Here is a 25,587-nt window from a genome sequence, read left to right as displayed (position 1 = left end):
GATGATCACCTGCAGGAAACTGACACTGGAAAGCACCCAATGGCACTATGCAAAAGGTGGTCAAATTTCAATAACCCTGAGAATAAACAGCAGGAAGAAACAAAAACAGTGAAGGAATGATACAGGATGAAGAAGACAAAGTCAGCCTTCTTAATTACCAGAGATACACACCATAAAAAGAATGTATCTATGAACACTGAGATTAGACATTACAAGGCAACACTAAGGAATGTGGTACAATATGTGGCTGAATCATTAACATTAGGAAGGCATAGTGCAGAACAGCTAAAGAAATAAGACAAAATACTGGGCACTAAAAGAGGTGTTGAGAGATGAATGTGAAAACCTAGGGAAGAAATGTACAGGACTACATGGACAATAAGAGAAGAAATGTGACTGAAGAGGGCAAGAAATGCAGGACTTTTTATCAGGATGATTGTCGATACATTGCACAAAGAGTGTACGAAACAGTTTTTAGGACATGTGGATTGTTAATATTACTGCTTTTTTCATAGGAATCTGTGAAAATTCTTATTCAGTCTGACTCATTTTTCTCTCAGTATCTTTGGAGTTTTGGGACAGCTTACAATGCAATAACATAATAACTTACGTAGCATGAATCATCACTGCTGAAATATCTAAAATGTTGTGATCATTTGAATAAACACGCAGTATGTCATTTCATTACACAAGTTGTGTGTGGAAATTAATTTTGTTTGCCATATTAGAAACCTATGGCCAAAGTTCAACAAACTGCAGCATTGTTAACCTATGAAACAAAAATTTATGTAGGTTAGATTTCAGAACTGTGTATTAATACAGACAGAAGGAGCAACACAATTTCATTGAATTATCATTGCTGTTAGTCTTCAGCTCCCCATGTCCCTGTGCTTTCCAGGACTTTCCATCTCTTCACAACTACTGCAGCCTATATCCCCTTGAACCTACTTATGTAGTGAGACCTTTGACATCTGCTACGATTCTCACCCCAACTTGCTTCCATTTCCAGTTTCTCACACTGCACCACTAATGCAGGTTGGTGGGAGGCAGTGTTATGCTATGTGGCCATTCACCTCAGCTTCCATGGGACCTGTGACACAAATCAGACTGCACAACAGCTGCGGACTACATGAGCATTATTGCATTCTCCTGCATCCTCTTAGGCTTAATGTCTTCCCTAGCAGAATGACAGCCACCAGCAGGGAAACTGTTGCTGTCACAAGGCTTTAATCATGCTACAGTGATTTCAGGAATGTGATAGTCAACTCATGTTGGTTTGTTGTCCTCCCAATGGAATGCACTTGGGTCACTGGCACCAACTTCTCACTCACAAACATAACGTAAGTGTATTTAGTCACTTTTGCACACACATCTGGTGCCACATTCCTCCGAACCTTCTTGTCAAATCCATGCCACTAAGAACTGCTCCAGTATTGTATTCTAGATATGGACAAACACACTATTAAGCATGTGGTCATGATGTTTTGGCTCATCAATGCATTTCTCTTTCGCAGTATTGGCTACTGTTAGTTATTTTACTCTCTTGATAGCAAACTCATTTAATACTCTTAGTGTCTTGTCGTAATGTGAAATTTTACCACAATTTTACGTGTCTCCTGTACCTGAATCAAATGATTTACATTATGTACATTATGAGACAAACCACAATCCACAATGGGTTCTGGTGATATTGCCACAACAACAATGTTCCTGAAATTCATTTTTAATGAATCCCCTTTAAGAGAAATACCTTTTTTACGAAGAAACACCAAACAGTTTGCAAAATGAAATCCAGTTAGGTCAAAATTCCTAAGATTTTTGGTGAGATGCAGGAAATAATTTCTGTAATTTACAAAGTATTCTTACTGTCAATAGTATGTTATAGCTTTTTGCTGGCAATTTCAAATAAGTGCCGATTTCCAGTCCCATAAAATACTAGTGTTTTGTGCATTGGTTACATTGTGTTGACGAAAGTGTTGACTACTATATTGTGGAAGTTTCAGCGGACAGCAGAACAAGAACGTTTAAGATTCAGCAGAGATGACAAGTATTTGTGATGTTGAGCACAGTCAAAATATTAAACCCTGATATGGCAAAGAAACACAATTTGGCATAGTCTTCTTCATGTCCTATATACTAGCAAATGAGCAGGCATTCGTGAATGTTAAATTTTCTGTCCTGCTGCATTAAAAAGGGAGAACGTGTGTTCAAAGATGCCTAACACCTTTGTTTAGCTGCACACCTATCTGTTCAAGACTAAATCTGTATGGTTGTCTTGAATGAAGCTTTGTAGGCTACATTTGGTTTTACCCTTCAGTTTTACCAATTCTGGCAGGTTCATGATCACATGACAATGGGGAACAGAAAAGGGTAGCTACAGTTTGTTATATGGTTGCAGCTGTGCAGCTTTCTATACTTTTTTTCTGATATGAAGGGCAAAATTTATTTAATTTCTACATTACAATATTGTGAGTAATCTCGGGCCTCAGAAAATTTCAGTTCTTCTATTAAACATTGTACGTTGTTGCTGTGAAATGCATCCTATATACTGTAACTGGATGGATTAAAAAACTACTCATCAAGCAGTGGCAGGATGACACACACACACACACACACACACACACACACACACACACACACACACACACACACACGAAGGTAGTAAAATTTGCTAGGTTTTGAAGTCAGTGGCTCCTCCTCCTGGCAGAAGGGTTGAAGGGATAGGAAGAGGGGTGAAGAATAATGATTGGTGAGGTCTAGGAAAAGGGAAATAGTTTGGAGAAGTCGCCCAGAACCCTGGGCCATGGGAGACTTATCAGATGGCATGAGAAGTAAAGGCTGATTGTTGGGACCTGCACCAGACAAGAGTTGAAAATCTCATCTGGTGCAGTCCCCCCCACAATCAGTCTTTCCTTCTCATCCAATCTGGCAAGTTCTGGGTGACTATTATGAAATCTATCGCTTTTCCTACAGTTCACCAATCCTTTTCCTTCGCCCCCCTTTCTTCCCCTTCTATCCTCCTGCCAGAAGAAGGAGCCACTGGCTAAGAAAATTCTCCTGTCTCCACTTGCTGAGTAGACTTTAAAAAAATCTATCCAGTTACATTTTATTTTATTTTAAAATAATAGTTTTCATTGATAGATTCTATGCACCAATATTCAAGGCAATTCCAGAAGACAATAAAATTTGGGATTGTGTCTTTTTCTCATAAAAGTAATGATTTACCATCACTAAAGACTAGTATCTTGCAAATGTGGATGGCCTGCCTGAAACGAGAACACTACTACCATGCACCTGCAATTTTATTAGCAGTGCCTGGATGACAGCTGAAATATGTACAAAGCTTCTAAGGAGTTTAGATGCTAAGATGGGTGCAGCAGAAAGAAACATTATTTTCATTACTGACAGATGCCCTGCACACCCACAGGTAATGACATTCCTGAGAACATTTGTTATGCATATTTGATTGGTACAGGCCATGCTGCTCCTGACTTGACATCACAGCTTGAATTGTTGTACAGCAAAGAAAAAGGCAGATATCTCAATCTCTTTGAGAAGATGGAGATTTTCTGTAGTTTGAAATCTTGAAATTGCATGTTGTTTAATGACCAGACAGTTACAAGAAGCATGCCCATTTTTTAAAGCACTTTGAGAGCTGCCTGGTGCATGGCAGGAAGGCCGTCCACAGGGCCAGCAAAAAGATGAAAGATTAGCTGGTGTGATGTCTTGTACAGTGCAACACGCTGATTTACGATATGAGCATAGACTTTGTGTGCACTTAGACAAGCATTTTCTTCAGCAGTTTTTTGTTAAGAGGTGGTTATCAGGTTTCCTAACAACAAACAGTGGATATTATTTTTATTTTTGAGCCCTATTTGCAATGTACTGGGTGACAGTTATTGAACTATATGAAATAAAATTGTCATAACTTCTGAATGGTCTGCATTAGGGCATTCAAATTGGATGGTTGGCCACAGGGCATGATGGGAATTAGTATGTGCATGTGCATGTGCCTCATTGTTGCTGGCTATCTGCAGGTACAGCATGCATAGTGCTTGTGAAGGCCTATGTGAGCAATAACCACGCAACAGCAGCTAAACCAGTTTCCTGTCAAGTTCAAGCTGAAGACAACTGGTCCAAGGGAGCTAACAACCAAGAATTTGACTTGCAAGATTGAGAGAACAGATAGTGTTTGTGATGACAGTGTCGGCAATGTCAGTTGTCCAAAAAGGGTGAAAAAGCCTGAAAACATCAAGAAGACATGCCCTGTGTTTCAAATCAGCCAAAGGAAATCAATCAGACGAGCTGCACAACAGGTGGGAATCAACTGGGAAACACTGCCACAAATTACTGTTTAAGACCTTCATCTCGTTCCATACAAAATTCAAAACCATCAGCTATTAAGCCTCAGGGCCGCCGAATAGTGGTTGCGTTTTGCCCATACTATTAATTGATGAACAGGACTTTGATGCGAATGTTGTTTGTTTTAGCAATGAAGCCCAGTTTCATTTGAATGGGTTCGTCAATAAGCAAAATTGGCGCATTTGACAAGTCTCTTCACCCTCAACAGATGACTGTGTGGTGTGCAATGTCCAGTCATGGAATATTCAGTGTGATATTCCTTGATGACACCATGACTACCAAACACTACATGAAGGTTTTGTAACATTACTTCATCCACATTATCCAAAGTGACCCTGTTTCAACAAGATGTGGTTCTTGTAAGACGGAGCTCGACCCCATCAAAGTAGGAAAGTGACTGATGTCCTGGAGGATCACTTGGGGACTGCATTCTGGCTCTGGGGTACCCAGACACCACTGGTGTGGGCCTCAATTTGCCGCCATATTCTCCGGATCTGAATGCATGCAACAATGCAACAATGTTTACAGCAATAACCCCAAAACCATTGCCGAGCTGAAAACCGCCATTCAACACGGATGCTCTAACACTTCAGTGGTTCATGCAGAATTTTGCTTTTCGTCTGTGCCCCATCATCGCCAATGATGGCAGGCATATTGAACATGTAACGTGTCTAAGTCTGAATATCTGTAGTGACACTTACATGCTGAATAAAGTGTGTGCATGTGGAAGTTTGTAACTAATTTACATGTTTTTCATATAGTTCAGCAACTGTCACTCCTGTACATTTGGCATATGCCTGTTTATTCATTGAATTACCACAGTCACGAACTTTGTCATTATTGAAATTTAACGTCAATTGGTCACATGAAAAATAGCAATATTATGGGTCCAATACATCATATAGGAGACCGTTGTATTGTTGTTAATGTCTTGTTATTACTTTTTGTAAATGCCTTTAAGAATGTTTGCTGATAATGTCAGTCATTGAGTTGGTCAAGTTTTTGAGGACAATAAGAGAGGACATAATGTCCCATTGCAAAGGTTAGTGTTTTCACATTCAGTTGATGTATTTGAAACTGTAAAAAGGCTGTTTCTGATGCTAAGTTTTCAGATTTGAAAAATTACTGTGTGCTTTTACATTCGGTGTATTCCTACACATTTTACCTTGACTTTGTGTCAGAGGGCGTAGTTTATTTGTTCTTTGTTATGCCTGTGGTGCATTTTTTGACAGTTTAGTTATGGTAAAAAATAGTCATTTGATTTTAAAGGTTATTTTTATGTAAGCTTTGGTTTTTTCTATTAACGGTATTTGCTGTATCTGATGTCTGCATGTTGTTTGCTTTGCTTTGAAGAGGACACTATAATGCTTGGTTTGCTATACTGGGCTTAGATAGTTGGCTGTGACAGCTAAAAGCTCACTGTATGTTGCAGCGACAGCTGCTAAGATCACAAGGTAGGTTCTTTTGTAATTTCAAAATTAATGTATACATTAAAAGTGAAGATATCTGCTGGAAGTAATCATCACAGTAAATTTTACAGTTCACAGAAAATGTTGTGTTGTTATGATATGGGCCTGCAAGGTTCAAGTAGTTTGGTATGTATGAGAATCTGTATATTTATATATATCTCACACACACACACACACACACACACACACACACACACACACACACACACAAGCAGACAAGCAGACAGTCACATGCCTACTTGTGACTGTGTATGTGAGGATGGATGTGTGTGTGTGCGCGCGCGTGTGTATACCTGTCCTTTTTTCCCCCTAAGGTAAGTCTTTCTGCTCCCGGGATTGGAATGACTCCTTACCCTCTCCCTTAAAACCCACATCCTTTCGTCTTTCCCTCTCCTTCCCTCTTTCCTGATGAAGCAACCGTTGGTTGCGAAAGCTTGAATTTTGTGTATATGTTTGTGTGTCTATCAACCTGCCACCGCTTTCGTTTCGTAAGTCACATCATATTTGTTTTTAGATATATTTTTCCCACGTGGAATGCTTCCCTCTATTATATTTGTATATTTGTATGTGTTTCCCTATGTTCTTTTTGATGGTGGTTATAAATAGGGCCATATGTGTGTTAAGATTCTCGTATATGATGGTTATTATGTAACTGAAATCTATCTGTAAAATAAAGGATTTCAATCTTTACGACCTGTGTTGCCATTTATCCAAACCATATTTACACTAATACGTTCCTAGTGCACAAGGTTCCCAATGGAATTAGACCTCAAAAAAATAAATACGCGATACTAATAAGCTACCTCTACTAGTTTTAAAGTTATTTACTAAAAACCATATTTGGAACGAAAATGTCCTTATTCATGTCAGATGAGGTATCACTTGTATTTGAAATAGAAAGTTACAGCAATCAATAACATTTATGCAATAATAAAACCGTACCAGGTTTCAAAACTGTATTACGAATAGCAATGATTACAAGGAATCTTAAATAGGCAGTTCAGAGGTAACATTCTGCTGTCAGTTCCATTCTAAAAATTCTACCCGGTAACATTTAAATGCAGTTAGAGGTCAAGGTAATAGACCATTTTACCTTGAACTTCTGATAGAGGTTGCCTCTGAACTGTTCAAATGGCTCTGACCACTATGGGACTTAACATATATGGTCATCAGTCCCCTAGAACTTAGAACTACTTAAACCTAACTAACCTAAGGACATCACACAACACCCAGTCATCACGAGGCAGAGAAAATCCCTGACCCCGCCGGGAATCGAACCTGCGAACCCGGGCATGGGAAGCGAGAACGCAACCACACGACCACGAGTTGCGGACTCTGAACTGTTAATAATGCTGTTTCTGACAGATATTATTATTATTATTATTATTATTATTATTATTATTATTATCTTTCCTTTCTCAGAAGTTATGTCTGGTTAAAAATGGAAAGTGACGTGGACCTTGATCAAGTATGACTTCCTTTTAACCGTACGGTATATGTTACACTGCATTTATGAACTTCCGGGTAATTGAACATGTATCAATAATTACAGATTTCTGTAGTTGTATATATAAGTTTGGGTGTAGCTGTATTGCGTTGATGTACTGGTGGATATTGTGTGGTATGACTCCTGTATAATTGGTCTAATGTCAACTTTATCCTGATGCCATATGTCCTTGACTTCCTCAGCCAGTTGGATGTATTTTTCAATTTTTTTCCCTGTTTTCTTCTGTATATCTGTTGTATCGGGTATGGATATTTCGATTAGTTGTGTTAATTTCATCTTTTTATTGGTGAGTATGATGTCAGGTTTGTTATGTGGTGGTGTTTTTTATCTGTTATAATGGTTCTGTTCCAGTATAATTTGTATTCATCATTCTCCAGCACATGTTGTGGTGCATACCTGTATGTGGGAATGTGTTGTTTTATTAGTTTATGTTGTATGGCAAGTCGTTGATGTATTATTTTTGCTACATTGTCATGTCTTCTGGGGTATTCTGTATTTGCTAGTATTCTACATCCGCTTGTGATGTGATCTACTGTTTCTATTTGTTGTTTGCAAAGTCTGCATTTATCTGTTGTGGTATTGGGATCTTTAATAATATGCTTGCTGTAATATCTGGTGTTTATTGTTTGATCCTGTATTGCAATCATGAATCCTTCTGTCTCACTGTATATATTGCCTTTTCTTAGCCATGTGTTGGACGCATCTTGATCGATGTGTGGCTATGTTAGATGATACGGGTGCTTGCCGTATAGTGTTTTCTTTTTCCAATTTACTTTCTTCGTATCTGTTGATGTTATGTGATCTAAAGGGTTGTAGAAGTGGTTATGAAATTGCAGTGGTGTAGCCGATGTATTTATATGAGTGATTGCTTTGTGTATTTTGCTAGTTTCTGCTCGTTCTATAAAGAATTTTCTTAAATTGTCTACCTGTCCATAATGTAGGTTTTTTTATGTCGATAAATCCCCTTCCTCCTTCCTTTCTGCTTAATGTGAATCTTTCTGTTGCTGAATGTATGTGATGTATTCTATATTTGTGGCATTGTGATCGTGTATGTGTATTGAGTGCTTCTAGGTCTGTGTTACTCCATTTCACTACTCCAAAGAGTAGGTCAATATTGGTATAGCCTAAGTATTTATAGCTTTTGTCTTGTTTCTTGCTGTCAATTCTGTTTTCGGTATTTTTGTTAGTCTTTATCTATATTTTTCTTTTAGTTCTTCTTTAATATTTGTATTATCTATTCCTATTTTTTGTCGGTATCCTAGATATTTATAGGCATCTGTTTTTTCCATCGCTTCTATGCAGACGCTGTGGTTATCCAATATGTAGTCTTCTTGTTTAGTGTGTTTTCCCTTGACTATGCTATTTTTCTTACATTTGTCTGTTCCAAAAGCCATATTTATATCATTGCTCAATTCTTCTGTTATCATTAGTAATTTGTTGAGTTGTTGATTTGTTGCTGCCAGTAGTTTTAGATCATCCATGTGTAGCAAATGTGTGATTTTGTGTTGGTATGTTCCAGTAATATTGTATCCATAATTTGTATTACTTAGCATTTTGGATAGTGGGTTCAGAGCAAGGCAGAACCAGAAAGGACTTAATGAGTCTCCTTGGTATATTCCACGCTTAATCTGTATTGGCTGTGATGTGACATTATTTGAATTTGTTTAGATATTAAATGTGGTTTTCCAATTTTCCATTACTATGTTTAGGAACTGTATCAATTTAGGATCTACTTTGTATATTTCCAATATTTGTAGTAACCATGAGTGGGGTACACTATCAAAAGCTTTTTGGTAATCAATGTATGCGTAGTGTAGTGACCTATGTTTAGTTTTAGCTTGATATGTCACCTCTGCATCTATTATCAGTTGCTCTTTACATCCTCGTGCTCCTTTGCAACAGTCTTTTTGTTCTTCATTTATAATTTTGTTCTGTGCTGTATGTGTCATTAATTTCTGTGTAATGACTGAAGTTAATATTTTGTATATTGTTGGTATGCATGTTATGGGGCGATATTTAGCTGGGTTTGCTGTGCCTGCTTGATCTTTAGGTTTCAGATAAGTTTAAGTGTATCAGGGTATGTGTATGGGTCTGCAATGTAACTGTTAAATAATTTAGTTAAATGTGAATGTGTTGAGGTGAACTTCTTTAGCCAGAAATTTGCTATTTTATCTTTTCCAGGGGATATTCAACTGTGAGTAGAATTAATTGCTTGGGTGACTTCATGTTGCAAATTTATCACTTCAGGCATTTGTGGTATCATCTTGTATGTGTCTGTTTCTGATTGTATCCACCGTGCATGCCCATTATGCTGTACCGGGTTTCACCTTATGTTGCTCCAGAAGTATTCCATGTCTGTTATGCTTGGTGGATTGTCTATTTTAATGTGCATGTTATCTATTGTCTGGTAAAATTTCTTTTGGTTTGTGTTGAATGTTTGGTTTTGTTTCCTTCTATTTTCACTTTTTTTGTATCTTCTAAGTCGTTTGGACAATGCTTGTAATTTTTGCTTCTTTTCATCTAATTGCTCTATCGCTTCTTGTTGTGAGATTTTACCTAACCCTTTTCGTTTTTTGTCTGACATTTCATTCCTTATAAATTGTTTAGCTGTCCGATGTCTTTTCTCAGTTTTTCTATTCTGGTCTGTAGCCTGTGTTGCCATGCTGGTTTTGTGATTTTCTTCTGTGTGTTGGTTGGTTCTGATCTCTGCCTAGTGTGTATATTTAGTATGGTGAGTGCTCCTATATAAACCAGTAGTTGTAACTCTTCCATAGTTGTATTTTCATTTATTTTGTTGTTTATGATTGTGTTGATAGTTGTTATTGTTGTTTCGACTTGTGGGTTATTTGGTGGTCTATGCAAGAATGGTCTAATGTTTGTATTTGTGTCTTTGTATTCTATATATGTCAGCTGAAATTTTTCTTCTACATCTAACATGTGTGTCACTTCGTGTTCTATTTGTGCTTGTTCTGGTGGCTGTCTTAAGATTTCGTTTTCATCTGATTGTTTAATTGATACATGTTGTTCTTTGTTTGTTTGCTCTGGGATGTTTGGTCGATTACTGTATTTTCTTCTTCTTCTGATTGCACATTATTTTGTTCCAGTATTTGTTGTACTTGTTGGTTGATGTTTTCTAATTCTGAATGGGGTATCCTGTTATTTTTTATTTTCACACGGATCTGATCAGCTAGTCATTGTTCTGCTAAAAATTTTAATTCTGGGTATCTGGTAATAAATGTTGTGTATACTTGTGATCTGTATCCAGTTGTGTTGGTTCCTAAGTTTGTTGCTTGGTAATAACAGAACATGAGGTGTCTGTTAACTACATCTGACTATCCTATCCTCTGTCTTTGTTTTCCTTCTAGGGTGGTTGCAGGAAGCATATCCTGCAAAACACCTCTATTTGGATTTAAATTATTTTCAATGTGGCTAGCAGTGTCATTTCCATTGTGAACGGGCATAGGGTTCAAGCGTCGTCCCCGACCATGACAGCACTTGTCCGAGGCTTCATTAGTTCTGTCCTGAACCAAGTAATCACACTAAAAGGGGGGTTAGCCCTATTAGTGGTTTGTTCTTTTCGTCGCCTTTCACGACTGGCAGAACATACCGGAGCCCTATTCTTTTCCCGGGCCTCCACGGGGTTTATTATTATTATTATTATTATTATTATTATTATTATTATTATTATTATTATTATACTTCATGCATGTGAGTTTTTACAGAATAAATCAATCAGTTAAAACTCAAAATTTTTATTTATAATCATAGTTCCTGATACCACTGAGCAAATACCAAGTATGAAAATTTTATTTCATTGAGCACATAGAGTAATGTGGACTTTCAGACTGGAAATTATGGTCAGTATGTTCTCCATTGCTTTCTGGCTGACCACAAAAATAGTTTTCAGGCTCTTGTAAATGGCAAAGATAGGTGTAAGCAAGGCATGCACAGACAACGTAACGACATAATGAAGTACTGGCCGTCTGATTACTACCCAACACTCCACAGCCAGTCTGCATTTTTTATTCTCTCTACTTTGACCATAATTTTTTGCTGCCTGAATATTGAAATTCATTGACCAATTTTGGTGTAGTTCCCTAATAAAATGTTATATATCAGTATCACCTGATTTGACTACATTATGTTGTGTGGATATTGTGGTCTTGTGGACAGAATGCTAGACTCCTGCCCTGAAGGTATATGGTTGAATCTCAGGTAGAAGCACGTATTTTTCCTCATTCCAGTCCCTCTAGGATGGCCCCAGGTCAACTCAGCATACTACCAAATTGAGTACCAGCCATCTTCCCAGAGATGATAGGCAGCCAGGATGATGGCCTCACCACCCTCTCCTCCCCCTCCTAGTGCCAAGGTATTCACTTTATAACCTCTTTCCAGGTATTATCTATTGTGTTCAACTGCTCTTCCAACTCTTATGTTGTCTGACAGTAACAGTTTCACCAGCAAACCTCAAAGTCTAAAATTCTTCTCCTTTATATGTAATTCCCTCTCCAAATTCTTCCTTGCTTTCTTTCATTGCTTGCTCAATGTATAGATCGAATAACAACAGGGATAGGCTAGAGCACTGTCTCACTTTTCTCAATCACTGCTGCCCTTTCACGTTCTTCGAAGTGTAACTACTTTCTGTACAAGCTGTAAATAAACTTTCACTTCCTAAATTTTGCCTCCGAGGACTACTTTCCCTAAAGATATGTCCACATGATGTGTCTTTCCTTGTGTGCAATCTCAAGTGCATGGGAATAAAATGACATTCACATAAATTTGCAGAAAGAATGCATGTTCACATGTGTTTTGCACCCACATGTTGCCCCATTGCACAAGCAGTCTGCTGTCTACCCCTTCTTTGCTTGGTATCTTGGTGCTGCACTCATTGTGGTGAAAAGTCAATAGATAAAGAGAATACAAAAGTGACTGCGGGTAAAGAAGTATCAAAATAAAAGAGTTAGTAGAAATACAAAGTGACGACAACATTTTGTTTGCAAAAAAATTCAGGTGGTCACAGTAAGCTTTTAGATTTTCTGCTTGGGAAACTGCTGTGATAAGGCTGCAAACAACATTTTATTAAAACTTCCTGGCAGATTAAAACTGTGTGCCCGACCGAGACTCGAACTCGGGACCTTTGCCTTTCGCGGGCAAGTGCTCTACCATCTGAGCTACCGAAGCACGACTCACGCCCGGTACTCACAGCTTTACTTCTGCCAGTACCTCGTCTCCTACCTTCCAAACTTTACAGAAGCTCTCCTGCGAACCTTGCAGAACTAGCACTCCTGAAAGAAAGGATATTGCGGAGAGATGGCTTAGCCACAGCCTGGGGGGTGTTTCCAGAATGAGATTTTCACTCTGCAGCGGAGTGTGCGCTGATATGAAACTTCCTGGCAGATTAAAACTGTGTGCCCGACCGAGACTCGAACTCGGGACCTTTGCCTTTCGCGGGCAAGTGCTCTACCATCTGAGCTACCGAAGCACGACTCACGCCCGGTACTCACAGCTTTACTTCTGCCAGTACCTCGTCTCCTACCTTCCAAACTTTACAGAAGCTCTCCTGCGAACCTTGCAGAACTAGCACTCCTGAAAGAAAGGATATTGCGGAGAGATGGCTTAGCCACAGCCTGGGGGGTGTTTCCAGAATGAGATTTTCACTCTGCAGCGGAGTGTGCGCTGATATGAAACTTCCTGGCAGATTAAAACTGTGTGCCCGACCGAGACTCGAACTCGGGACCTTTGCCTTTCGCGGGCAAGTGCTCTACCATCTGAGCTACCGAAGCACGACTCACGCCCGGTACTCACAGCTTTACTTCTGCCAGTACCTCGTCTCCTACCTTCCAAACTTTACAGAAGCTCTCCTGTGAACCTTCGCTGGCAGAAGTAAAGCTGTGAGTACCGGGCGTGAGTCGTGCTTCGGTAGCTCAGATGGTAGAGCACTTGCCCGCGAAAGGCAAAGGTCCCGAGTTCGAGTCTCGGTCGGGCACACAGTTTTAATCTGCCAGTAAGTTTCATATCAGCGCACACTCCGCTGCAGAGTGAAAATCTCATTCTGGAAACATTTTATTAGCTAGTAACCAGCAACTTTTACACTAATTTGGGCTCTAGTTTGCATTTAAAAACAAAGCATTTCAGTGATTATTCCTGAAACTGTGAAACACTTAAGGAGGGGTTCAGAGTCATTACATGAAGGTTATTAACTTCACTGCAGCATTTATATTTTATTTTATAAAAAAAGTTATTTACGCAATTTTAATCATGAAAGATTATATGTAAGTTTAGCACCCTCAGATTTGCCAAATTTGGGAATTTCGTTGTTGTTGTTGTTGTGGTCTTCAGTCCTGAGACTGGTTTCATAAATGTCAAAATCCACTAGAATGGAGGTTGTATTTTCCAATCTGTATTTTTAACATCATCAATGTCCTTCATTTCGATTTCTAATAGTTTCTTTTCATCATATATCAGGCTTTTCAGATGTTCTCCAAGTCATCATAGCATTAATACTTGTCTACAGTTTTCATATATACCTTTCATAAATTCCTGGATTATTCTTCTCGTTTTCTACTTTGAAACTTACATTGTCTTATTCTTTACAGTAACATGATCATATACTTTTTTTAATAGGTGATGCTTAGGGTATCACATCTCAAATTTTTATTCAAATAATCTTTAGAAGCAGCATTCCATATGGCTTTTCTTTATCTGTAATCATCCATAAATTTAAGTGTGCTTCCTTTGAAGTCAACAGCCATTGCTACACAAATCCCTTCACAGCATAACCTCAACACACTACACAATGAAACACACAGGGCCCCATCTGCCTGTCATCAGCTAGAATGCATGAAGTTCCCACCAAAGGTGGGGAGCAATGTGCTTAACGCACGGCCTCCATTTCCAGGAAAGTACACAAGCTCAAAACCCACATGCGTATTTCCACTGTTGTAAATTATTGCACATGAGCAAAGTTGAATAGAAAATAGGCATTATGTTGAGGCACCTTAATTCTAACAGTGCTACATACCCAGCTTTACCTTTCTGTAACCTATTTTCTAAGACAAATCAGAAGACCAGTATTGCTTCCAGAGCCTTCATTTCTCCAGAACCAAAATTTACCTTCCTGAAAGTTGGCTTCCACCAGTTTTTCTGTTCCTCAGTAAATAATATGTGTAAAATTTTTTTGACACAATGACTTATTAAACTGGTGGTTTGATGGTAATCACACATGTCAGCAACTGCTTTCTTTGGAATTGGAATTATTACATTCTTCCTTAAATCTGAGGATGTTTTGCTGGTCTTATATCTCACACATCAGGTGAAAAGTTTGTCATGGCTGGCACTCCCAAGGATCTCAATAAATGCTAACATGCAAGAATGGTGGTGTCTGGAAAACAACAAGACAGTCCACTTGAGCAAACACGTCTTTGTTCCCATAAGTAATGAGATATTTTTTGGAACTCCAAAGGAATTCTGGCAACAATGATACTCTGAAAGAGCTCCACCTGTTAATGGAATTAGAAATATACTGAGAATATGCCGTTTCTGTAATAAATTGCAGCCACCTTGTTTCCAATAACAGTGTCCTTGAGACTGAACACTGTATGGAGCTTTACTAATGACTGGCCAGTAATTCATTTCTGGATGGGAAAATAGCTGTACAATTATGTTAAGAAGGTGTAAAGACATCTTAAGGTAATGTTAGAGTGCAGGAGTACAATGTCCAATGATGCATCTTTCATTTCCTGCAAAATGAATATTTGTGAATAATACCTGGAGATCCTTCAAAGTTCATGTGTGATCAGTTATTTCAGTGGGATGATGTTGCACATTTACTTTATGCCGACATTTGACTGATCAATGGTTCCCTTTTATTGTTTCACTGCAGTCCAAGTTTAACTGTCTGTAGCTTTTTTTGTATGTGAATGTGCAGAGGAAGAAAGGTTACCAACAGAAGAACTATGGATTAATTGGTTGCAATGGTTACCCCATGCCCAATGTATCACTTAAAATGTTTAAAGCAGCAGTTGCAAGTGTAACATACAAGAAATATGTTGCCAGCAAGTTTTGCAGTAATTAAATGATGTTGAATGAATGAACACTGAACATGTGTAAGATTTAAAATCTAATGAATTCACTCAACTGATAGAGAAAGTTAAGGGTAATTTGAAAATGTAGGTGATAAAACATCCTGTAATAATTTCTACAGCTTCAAACATTCTAATTTTATGTCAGAGCATCAGTAACCATAATTCAATAAAAAATGCTGTATACATACCTGTCCAACATCGATTTCATTGGTGAATTTTCTAGCAGTTGCTCCATTAGTGGTGAAAATTGCTGTTCCATTACCATACGGATTTCTGTTGATCAGCTCCACTGCTTCATCCAGAGTGTCAACAGACAAAATTACAAGAACTGGACCAAATATTTCCTCCTTGTAACATTTCATGTTGGGCTGTAAATTTTTGAAAAATATCTGTAGTGCTAATATCACAGAAAAATCTCGAATACATACACTTTTACCAAAAAATGTCCTTCCCAAATAAAAAGTGATAACTGACAACATCTCAAATAATTTGCTTCTTGAGATAGTGAAAAAGTAATGACAGCAATAAATCTTAGACGTATTTCCAGAATAGATTTTCACTCTGAAGCAGAGTGTGCTTTGATTTGAAACTTCCTGGTGGATTAGAAATGTGTACTGGATCTGGTTTGAAACTGAGACCTTCATCTTAAAGCTGTGATGGCGAGTCATAAGTTGCATTTGGGTAGCTCAGTCAGTAAAGCACTCACCTACAAAAGCTGAAAGTCCCAGGTTCAAGTCCCACTCTGGCACACAGTTCTAACTTTCATGTCAGATGTGGTCCAATTCATATACAGTGTGTCCCACTTGATTCCCCCCAAATAATGTGCCGTCCAGAAGCAAAATGAAAAATGTATCAAATAAATGTTGTTTAACTATCAGGGGCATATTACCCAGCACAACTGCCTCTCTTTTAACTTTTCATCATACAGATGTGAATGGCAGTACTTATTTTTTATATAGCACCCTTATTTTTAATTCAGTAAACCACTTCCTCTCAGCACTGTTGACAAACGTATCACAGTCATTCAGCCAACTGTTTTCCATGTAAGTTAGCAGAACAGTAATGACAATAATGTGACTGAATTGCCCCAGATTCCTGCAATGAGTCAATTGGTTTTGTGTTAAGATTTTAATAACACAGTGTTTATGTGAATAGTACAATGATGCTGTTTAAACATGTCTTGTTGAAAGGAAGTGAATTACTTCATAAAAATATAGGTTGCTATTTAGAAGAGACATACTCCTATCTGTATCTTGGTAATAAACAAAGTTACAAGAAAGGCCATGACATTGGTTAGTGTCCCTGATAAATAAAAAACATTTGTCTGGCATTTTTATTTGACTTCTGAGTAGTAAGTTATTTGCAGTGATATGGGTTAATGAGACACCTTATACAGGGTAAAATGTCGTGTGACTAGGGCCTCCCGTGGGGTAGACCGTTCGCCGGGTGCCAGTCTTTCGAGTTGACTCCACTTCGGCGACTTGCACGTCGATGGGGATGAAATAATGATTATTAGGGCAACACAACACCCAGTCCCTGAGTGGAGAAAATCTCCGACCAAGCCATGGACATTAACAAAATTGACAAACTACAGGGATGGATTCGTGACTGGAAGTACAGGAAAAATGGTGCTATGAACATGTGTCCATAAGGTCATCACTGCCACAGTAAATGGTGCTGACAAACGGCGGGTCCTCTGGTCACATGCTATGTGGTCCTTGTGTGTTGCAAAGGATAGTCTGGTGTTCATGTTGGGAACAAGCTGACATGGTGCTTATGTACAGCCAAGCAAATGGAAACAGTTGAGAGGCAGCACGGTTATAACAAAACAAGTACCCTCACGGATACCAATGACATCTCTCAACATTTCAAGCACCTTTTTGGGCGTTGTGTTATCATGGATCTGCTCAGACAGATGAATATGCAGGGAGGAGGTGGACTAAACGTACACAGGATATTGAGATGAACCCTAGTACAAGTTTCAGGCAAGTGGCCCATCAACATAGTGTAAACCAAGGTATGATTATGTGTATCCTGCATGGCAACTGGAACCATCACTATCACCTACAATCCTGAGGAAGCCAATTTGAACACCTGTTGTGACGGAGATGCGATGCAACACTGTACAGTGTTCTAGGACAATTTGTTGTTGTAGCATGAAGCCCATCCATTTCCAGACACATGTTCATAGGACACTTTGTCCTCCATTTCCAGGCAGGAATCCACCACTGCAGTTTGTTGGTTCTATTAATGTTTACGCTTTATATGTAAGCTAATATGAGAACAAATTATATTAGTATTTATGAGCACGAACCCTTGGTAAAGACACTTTAAAAACCTTTAATATTGTAGTGAAAAAAAGGAAGCTATGAAAGAGTTACTCCCTCAAAGTAATTTTTAATTGGGCAAAAACCTTCAGCAACCAACAACAATGAATAAAGGCATCAACCAAAATGTTTATCAAGATTACGGAGCAGAAGCATGCACTTCCAAATGGTAACTGGAGGACATCCTGCGGTAAGTTTTTTATTTCTCATTATAGTTCAAAAACAAAAAAAAATGCAGGAATCAAAGGTCAAGCAGTAAGTGAAAGTATCATCTTAACTAACTGTTCATTTCTAAACTTGAGCAGCACGTTTTCAAATCGTCTTAGAAAACAAATTAATAGAGGCACTAAGAGAGACCTCTCAATAACTTGATTCCTCTGAAATGTTAGTAATACAATTCAAATTGTAAACAGCAATAATCATAAACCTAAAGATACATAAACTTTTCATAATTTGACACAGAAATGAATAACTTCTGCAGACATAAGAGCATTTATCCACCTCCCAAGTGAATTACAGATAGGGAATCTGACAGTGTTGGAGTGAAACGAGATTGGCATTCCTGCACATGCTTGTGTTCAATGTGTAACTGCTGGAAGTTCCACTGTTGTATGTCTGTTAGTCATTTTTCAGTGTTGTATTGAGTAGAACATGGTGTCAAATAGTGTGCAAATTTCGAGAGAGCAACGTGTCTGCATTACATTTTGCAAGAAACAGCCTGAAATGTGGCAAGACAATTCATGGATTTTGCATCACTATAATACTCCTGCTCATTCATCCCCATTGGTGAGTGACTATTGCACAAGAAAATGAAGCCCGCTGTGCTGCCTCATCTTCCGTTCTCTCCAGACGTGGCCCCTGAGGACTTTTAGTTATTTCCGAAGTTGAAAACCCTGTTGAAAGAATGAAGATTTGTGGCGACAGACAAAAATAAAAGAAAATTCACAGATGGTGCTTCACATGATCGAGCAAGAGGTGTACCAAGACTGCTTCTAGGAATGGAAATGGCATTGGGAGCAGTGTATCAGTTGTGGAGGAGAGTATTTCAAAGGAGACAATGCACAATAAGTAAAAGATTTGCGCAGAAAAATTTTGTGGACAACATTCTGGAAATTTTTGAACACATGCCATATGCATAAATACACACTTTTTTGAAGAAACAATCAATTTATGAAGTTTTTTAAAAATTAAACATCAACTAATATTTTTCTATTATATGTATTTCGAAGGTATGCTATGTGACTAAAATCATTCTCTTTCAACACCTCTTTTGCACGGTTCCCTAATTTAATAATATTTTTAGTCATATTTTCCACTGCAATTCTGGGCACAGTTAGTTGTCCTTAGTTAGTGTCATGATTTGAGGGAGGGTTATGAGGACTGCTGTAAAACAGGAATAGTCAATCTTTTTTTGCTTACTGCCCACTTTCACATCCATAAAATGTTCTTACCACCCACCAGTTGCACAGTAATGGTGATTTATAATGTAGGGAAGTAACTTTATACAATTTACAAAGCAGAGCTACAGGAAGTTAAAGCACGTAGTAGTAATTATTATGCACGCAGTAGTTAATGTCAAAATTTTATGAAAAACTAAAGAAAATGTTAAAACTCTGGCCACCTACCACCCACCGTGAAAGCTGGAACACCCACTAGTGGACAGCAGACACCAGGCTCAAAACTACTGCTGTAGAACCTTAAATTTCCAATTCTTTTCAGTTCCAGTTGTGGTGTAGGAGAGAGTTAGCCTGATGTAGAGCACCATCTCTTGAACAAAGTCCTCTTACAACTGTTTAATGTTGATGGCTTAAACTCCTTCAGCAGTACAATGGGACTATCACAAGAGCTGTTCATATTTTTATCACTGTCCACCATCTGTCCATTCTTTTCCCAGAAGTGGGTGAAAATGGATACTGAAAATTCCTTCCAACCCTGGAATTGACAGTGTGGATTTACCAGACTGCAGCTCGTATATCAGCCAATATCACTGTTTTCAAACATCAATAACTGCCTGCTTTCATTAATGCAGCTTGTAATGAAACTGGACATTGTGTCTCACATTTTAGTTAGGAGCACAGTGCAAGTCAACTGTGGCCACTCGTTACTAGCAGGTCACCTACACGAAGACAACACATGTAAAGCTACTAGATGCTTTTAAAATTTTGATTCAACTTGAATATTATTTACTCATGGAAAATTGAATAAATTGATTAATAATCTAGTCTCATCCACAGCTCGCAGTCTTGCAGAAGTGTTCTCTCTTCCCGTGCACAGTATCCCGGGTTCAATTCTGGGCCGGGTCAGGTATTTCCCCTGCCTCAAGATGACTGGCAGTGTTGTGTCATCATCATCATCACCATCACCATCACCATCACCATCACCATCACCATCACCATCACCATCACATTCTCAAAAATTTACTTCTTGCACATTTAATTAAGGAAAGACTACAATTTGTATAATATTTTCTTTATTATTGAAGAAGTTAATAAATAAAATTTAATTGGCTGTCTTTAAAATTATATTTAGCATGTTTTCTTAGAAATTACTTGGAAGTATGTAGGTACTGATACCACCTGAGTCTTAATGATAAGGCATATATTGTAAGTTTCTATAAGATTGTCTCTGTGCAGTAGCAGAAGTAGTAATTTATGCTGACAAACTGAATGTTGCATTTATTAGCAAAATTTGTTTTATATTGAAAAATAGGAGTCAATCAGTGACTACAGATTGTCATCTCTGGTACTCAAAAGATGCAGCTTTTTGCTTAACGGGAGTGGACAGTTTGTGATTGGACTTTTTCATGCATAGCAGTTTTTGTTGACCTTGGCAATTTAGTGTAATACATCAACAAAGATAACAATAAATGTTCAGGTTTAAGTATTGAATGAAGCTGAATGAGACTATTCGTATAATGGTATATATGAAATTAGAGAACGTGAAAGTCCTTTTTGCAGTGAGAATCAACAAAAGGCTCAGCTGAGCCATTATATAAAGAAGCTTGCTGATGGAAGTAAGTAAAAAGTATAATCACTGTTCTTAAGGAACATAAAATACGTTGTCTAACCAATACTTTAATTTATGTTAAGGTATGAGGAAGTACTCAGCAAACAGTCTCATGAAGTATTGATACCTTACTACTAACTGTTGGTCAATGTGTTAAAGTGAATGGACAGTTGGAAGCTCTCACCATACTTTCACATCACCTTACGATTTTTTTGAGGTTTCATGCTATCAAATTACAATTCTTCTAACTACACACTACTCCTGCCAGCAAACAATTGAAGGTGCCAACACCTTGTTTTAAATCCTTTAATTGTGCACGCCATATTATTTGTGAACATAAACATCCTCTTTAAGCTCGTAGAAGTCTGAATAGACTTGAGCACTTGCTACAGATAATATTGTGTACGTGCTCATTTTTGTGAGAACATTCATATAATGATCTGCAACTAGATATTAACATAAAAATCAAACTGACCTTAACACCACTTAAAATTGTGGGTCCAACGAAATTTCCTTTCTCAAAACCAGGAACCACAATATCTCTGCCATCTAGCAGCAACTGTGCTCCATCATCAACACCAGACTGAACAAGATCACAAATTCTTTTTTTGGACTGTGGGGAGATGACTGGACCTAAATCTGTGCCAGGAACATGACCTGTAAGAAGGAAAATATTAGTTTCATTTGATTACACCAGTTGGTAGTTTATCCATAAAAACACTATTGAGAGAGAGAGAGAGAGAGAGAGAGAGAGAGAGAGAGAGAGAGAGAGAGAGAGAGAGAGAGGGAGGGAGAGAATATGTCATCCCTCCTCTGAATCAAAATTCAGCACAGCATTTTGTCTTTTTATGAGCAATACAAACTACACCATATGGACAAAAACTTGTAACAGAACTGGTCAGTCTTCCTCTATCATCATGTACTGTATAATATTATACTTTGATTAAATTGACATAACTTAATACTTTATTTTTTATAAACAGAAATACCACATGAAATTAACACAAGATTTATTTTTCAGGAAACGTAACTAGTTTTTGTACTTCAAATTTAATTCAGAATTGCAGTCATATTTGAAATTATCAATGTCATTATTTAATTTGACCCACAGAATAATTGTAAGATAATTTGACTGTCTGGCTGTAAAGTCAAAATGTTTAATATTGCTGTAATGTGACTTCTTTTATCTCCATTCATCTTGTCAAAGTTGGCACAGTTATGGTCCAAGAATTTAAGTAGCTTTCATGGAATAGTAACCAAGCAATTAATATGAAATTGTTATGCTCAACTGTGCGGATTCTATACTATGGGAGACCCACCTTTTGTGAGATTACACTGATACAGGAGATAAGAAAAATAAGGGGAATGACAATGAAACGTTCAGATTTTACGAGAAAACTAAAATCATATCACCTACACAATTATTGTTTTCAGCAAGCCATGTTTTCAGTGAGCCTTATGTTTGATTAAGAGATATGAGAACCATGTGAGTACTTAATTTTAAGTATTATTTTGAACTTACTGCTCACTTAAAATTGCTGCCTTGACTTATAATAACTATAAAAGTGCACATGAATAATTTATTTTTAGAAACACAGAGTAGTTCATAATAATGGGTCACATTCAACTAGCTGCACATGTAAGATTCATTTTCTTTTACTGCTGAACACAGGCTCCTCTACAGCAGTTGCTTGTTCTTGTCATCCACCATGTTTTAAAAACCATTAATTGATTCCCCTTGTTTTTCATATCTTTCACAGCAGTTTTCATCTGTGTGTGCTGTAACAGACGACACAGTGCAATGAGCATTCATAAGAACTTCCAACTGTAACAGGTCAGAGCCCATACTCAGATACCTGATCTTTGCAGACATTCTGACGAAAGCAAATTTGCTTACCCTCAGAGTCTGTATCGACAACCAGATCCCATACTTCTTACCTTTTTTAAAATATTTTCATTGATGAAAAAATTGAGTCTATAAATTAATTAAACATTCTTTCCCCCCATGAACCATGGACCTTGCCATTGGTGGGGAGGCTTGCGTGCCTCGGCGATACAGATAGCCGTACCGTAAGTGCAACCACAACAGAGGGGTATCTGTCGAGAGGCCAGAAAAACATGTGGTTCCTGAAGGGGCAACAGTCTGGATGATTGACTGATCTGGCCTTGTAACACTAACCAAAACGGCCTTGCTGTGCTGGTACTGCGAACGGTTGAAAGCAAGGGGAAACTACAGCCGTAATTTTTCCCGAGGGCATGCAGCTTTACTGTATGGTTAATGATGATGGCGTCCTCTTGGGTAAAATATTCCGGAGGTAAAATAGTCCCCCATTCGGATCTCCGGGCGGGGACTACTCAAGAGGACGTCGTTATCAGGAGAAAGAAAACTGGCATTCTACGGATCAGAGCGTGGAATTTCAGATCCCTTAATCGGGCAGGTAGGTTAGAAAATTTAAAAAGGGAAATGGATAGGTTAAAGTCAGATATAGTGGGAATTAGTGAAGGGTTCGGTGGCAGGAGGAACAAGACTTTTGGTCAGGTGAATACAGGGTTATAAATACAAAGTCAAATAAGGGTAATGCAGGAGTAGGTTTAATAATGAATAAAAAAATAGGAATTCGGGTAAGCTACTACAAACAGCATAGTGAACGCATTATTGTGGCCAAGATAGACACGAAGCCCACGCCTACTACAGTAATACAAGTTTATATGCCAACTATCTCTGCAGATGACGAAGAAATTGAAGAAATGTATGATGAAATAAAAGAAATTATTCAGATAGTGAAGGGAGACAAAAATTTAATAGTCATGGGTGACTGGAATTTGGCAGTAGGAAAAGGGAGAGAAGGAAACATAGTAGGTGAATATGGATTGGGGCTAAGAAATGAAAGAGGAAGCCGTCTGGTGAATTTTGCACAGAGCACAACTTAATCATAGCTAACACTTGGTTCTAGAATCATGAAAGAAGGTTGTATACATGGAAGAATCCTGGAGATACTAAAAGGTATCAGACAGATTATATAATGGTAAGACAGAGATTTAGGAACCAGGTTTTAAATTGTAAGACATATCCAGGGGCAGATGTGGAGTCTGACCACAATCTATTGGTTATGATCTGTAGATTAAAACTGAAGAAACTGCAAAAAGGTGGGAATTTAAGGAGATGGGACCTGGATAAACTGACTAAACCAGAGGTTGTACAGAGTTTCAGGGAGAGCATAAGGGAACAATTGACAGGAATGGGGGAAAGAAATACAGTAGAAGAGGAATGGGTAGCTTTGAGGGATGAAGTAGTGAAGGCAGCAGAGGATCAAGTAGGTAAAAAGATGAGGGCTAGTAGAAATCCTTGGGTAACAGAAGAAATATTGAATTTAATTGATGAAAGGAGAAAATATAAAAATGCAGTAAATGAAGCAGGCAAAAATGAATACAAATGTCTCAAAAATGATATCGACAGGAAGTGCAAAATGGCCAAGCAGGGATGGCTAGAGGACAAATGTAAGGATGTAGAGGCTTATCTCACTAGGGGTAAGATAGATACTGCCTACAGGAAAATTAAAGAGACCTTTGGAGAAAAGAGATCCATTTGTATGAATATTAAGAGCACAAATGGAAACCCAGTTCTAAGCTAAGAAGGGAAAGCAGAAAAGTGGAAGGAGTATACAGAGGGTCTATACACGGGTGATGTACTTGAGGACAATATTATGGAAATGGAAGAGGATGTAGATGAAGATGAAATGGGAGATACGATACTGCGTGAAGAGTTTGACAGAGCAGCGAAAGACCTGAGTCGAAACAAGGCCCTGGGAGTAGACAACATTCCATTAGAACTACTGACGGCCTCGGGAGAGCCAGTCCTGACAAAACTTTACCATCTGGTGAGCAAGATGTATGAGACAGGCGAAATACCCTCCGACTTCAAGAAGAATATAATAATTTCATTCCCAAAGAAAGCAGGTGTTGACAGATGTGAAAATTACCGAAGTATCAGTTTAATAAGTCACAGCTGCAAAATACTAACGCGAATTCTTTACAGACGAATGGAAAAACTAGTAGAAGCCAACCTTGGTGAAGATCAGTTTGGATTCCGTAGAAATACTGGAACACGTGAGGCAATACTGACCCTACGGCTTATCTTAGAAGCTAGATTAAGGAAAGGCAAACCTACGTTTCTAACATTTGTAGACTTAGAAAAAGCGTTTGACAATGTTGACTGGAGTATTCTCTTTCAAATTCTGAAGGTGGCAGGGGTAAAATACAGGGAGTGAAAGGCTATTTACAATTTGTATAGAAACCGAATGGCAGTTTAAGAGTTGAGGGGCATGAAAGGGAAGCAGTGGTTGGGAAGGGACTGAGACAGGGTTGTAGCCTCTCCCCGATGTTATTCAATCCGTATATTGAGCAAGCAGTGAAGGAAACAAAATAAAAATTTGTAGTAGGTATTAAAATCCATGGAGAAGAAATAAAAAATTTGAGGTTCGCCAATGACATTGTAATTCTGTCAGAGACAGCAAAGGACTTGGAAGAGCAGTTGAACGGAATGGATAGTGTCTTGAAGGGAGGATATAAGATGAACATCAACAAAAGCAAAACGAGGATAATGGAATGTAGTCGAATTATGTCGGGTGATGTTGACGGTATTAGATTAGGAAATGGGACGCTTGTAGTAGTAAAGGAGTCTTGCTATTTGGAGAGCAAAATAACTGATGATGGTTGAAGTAGAGAGGATATCAAATGTAGACTGGCAATGGCAAGGAAAGCGTTTCTGAAGAAGAGAAATTTGTTACACTGAGTATAGATTTAAGTGTCAGGAAGTCGTTTCTGAAAGTATT

At 38.2% G+C, this 25,587-nt stretch overlaps 1 protein-coding gene across 1 annotated transcript in view; it reads right to left on the bottom strand.

Moving 5' to 3' along the window:
- The window catches only part of LOC126163127 (probable methylmalonate-semialdehyde dehydrogenase [acylating], mitochondrial), a 63,162-nt gene that overhangs the window by 23,571 nt on the left and 14,004 nt on the right, over positions 1–25,587 (bottom strand). Inside the window, exons 7-8 of the mRNA XM_049920052.1 lie at positions 21,231–21,412; positions 15,611–15,790 (exon numbers count right to left, since the gene is read on the bottom strand). Of these exons, the coding sequence (XP_049776009.1) occupies positions 15,611–15,790; positions 21,231–21,412 (362 nt within the window). The remainder of the gene's footprint in view (positions 1–15,610; positions 15,791–21,230; positions 21,413–25,587) is intronic.

Source organism: Schistocerca cancellata, chromosome 2, assembly GCF_023864275.1.
Source record: "Schistocerca cancellata isolate TAMUIC-IGC-003103 chromosome 2, iqSchCanc2.1, whole genome shotgun sequence".
Taxonomy (NCBI): Eukaryota; Metazoa; Arthropoda; class Insecta; order Orthoptera; family Acrididae; genus Schistocerca; species Schistocerca cancellata.
Note: the sequence above shows the minus strand (reverse complement) of the source record. Positions and strands in the feature narration are given on the sequence as shown.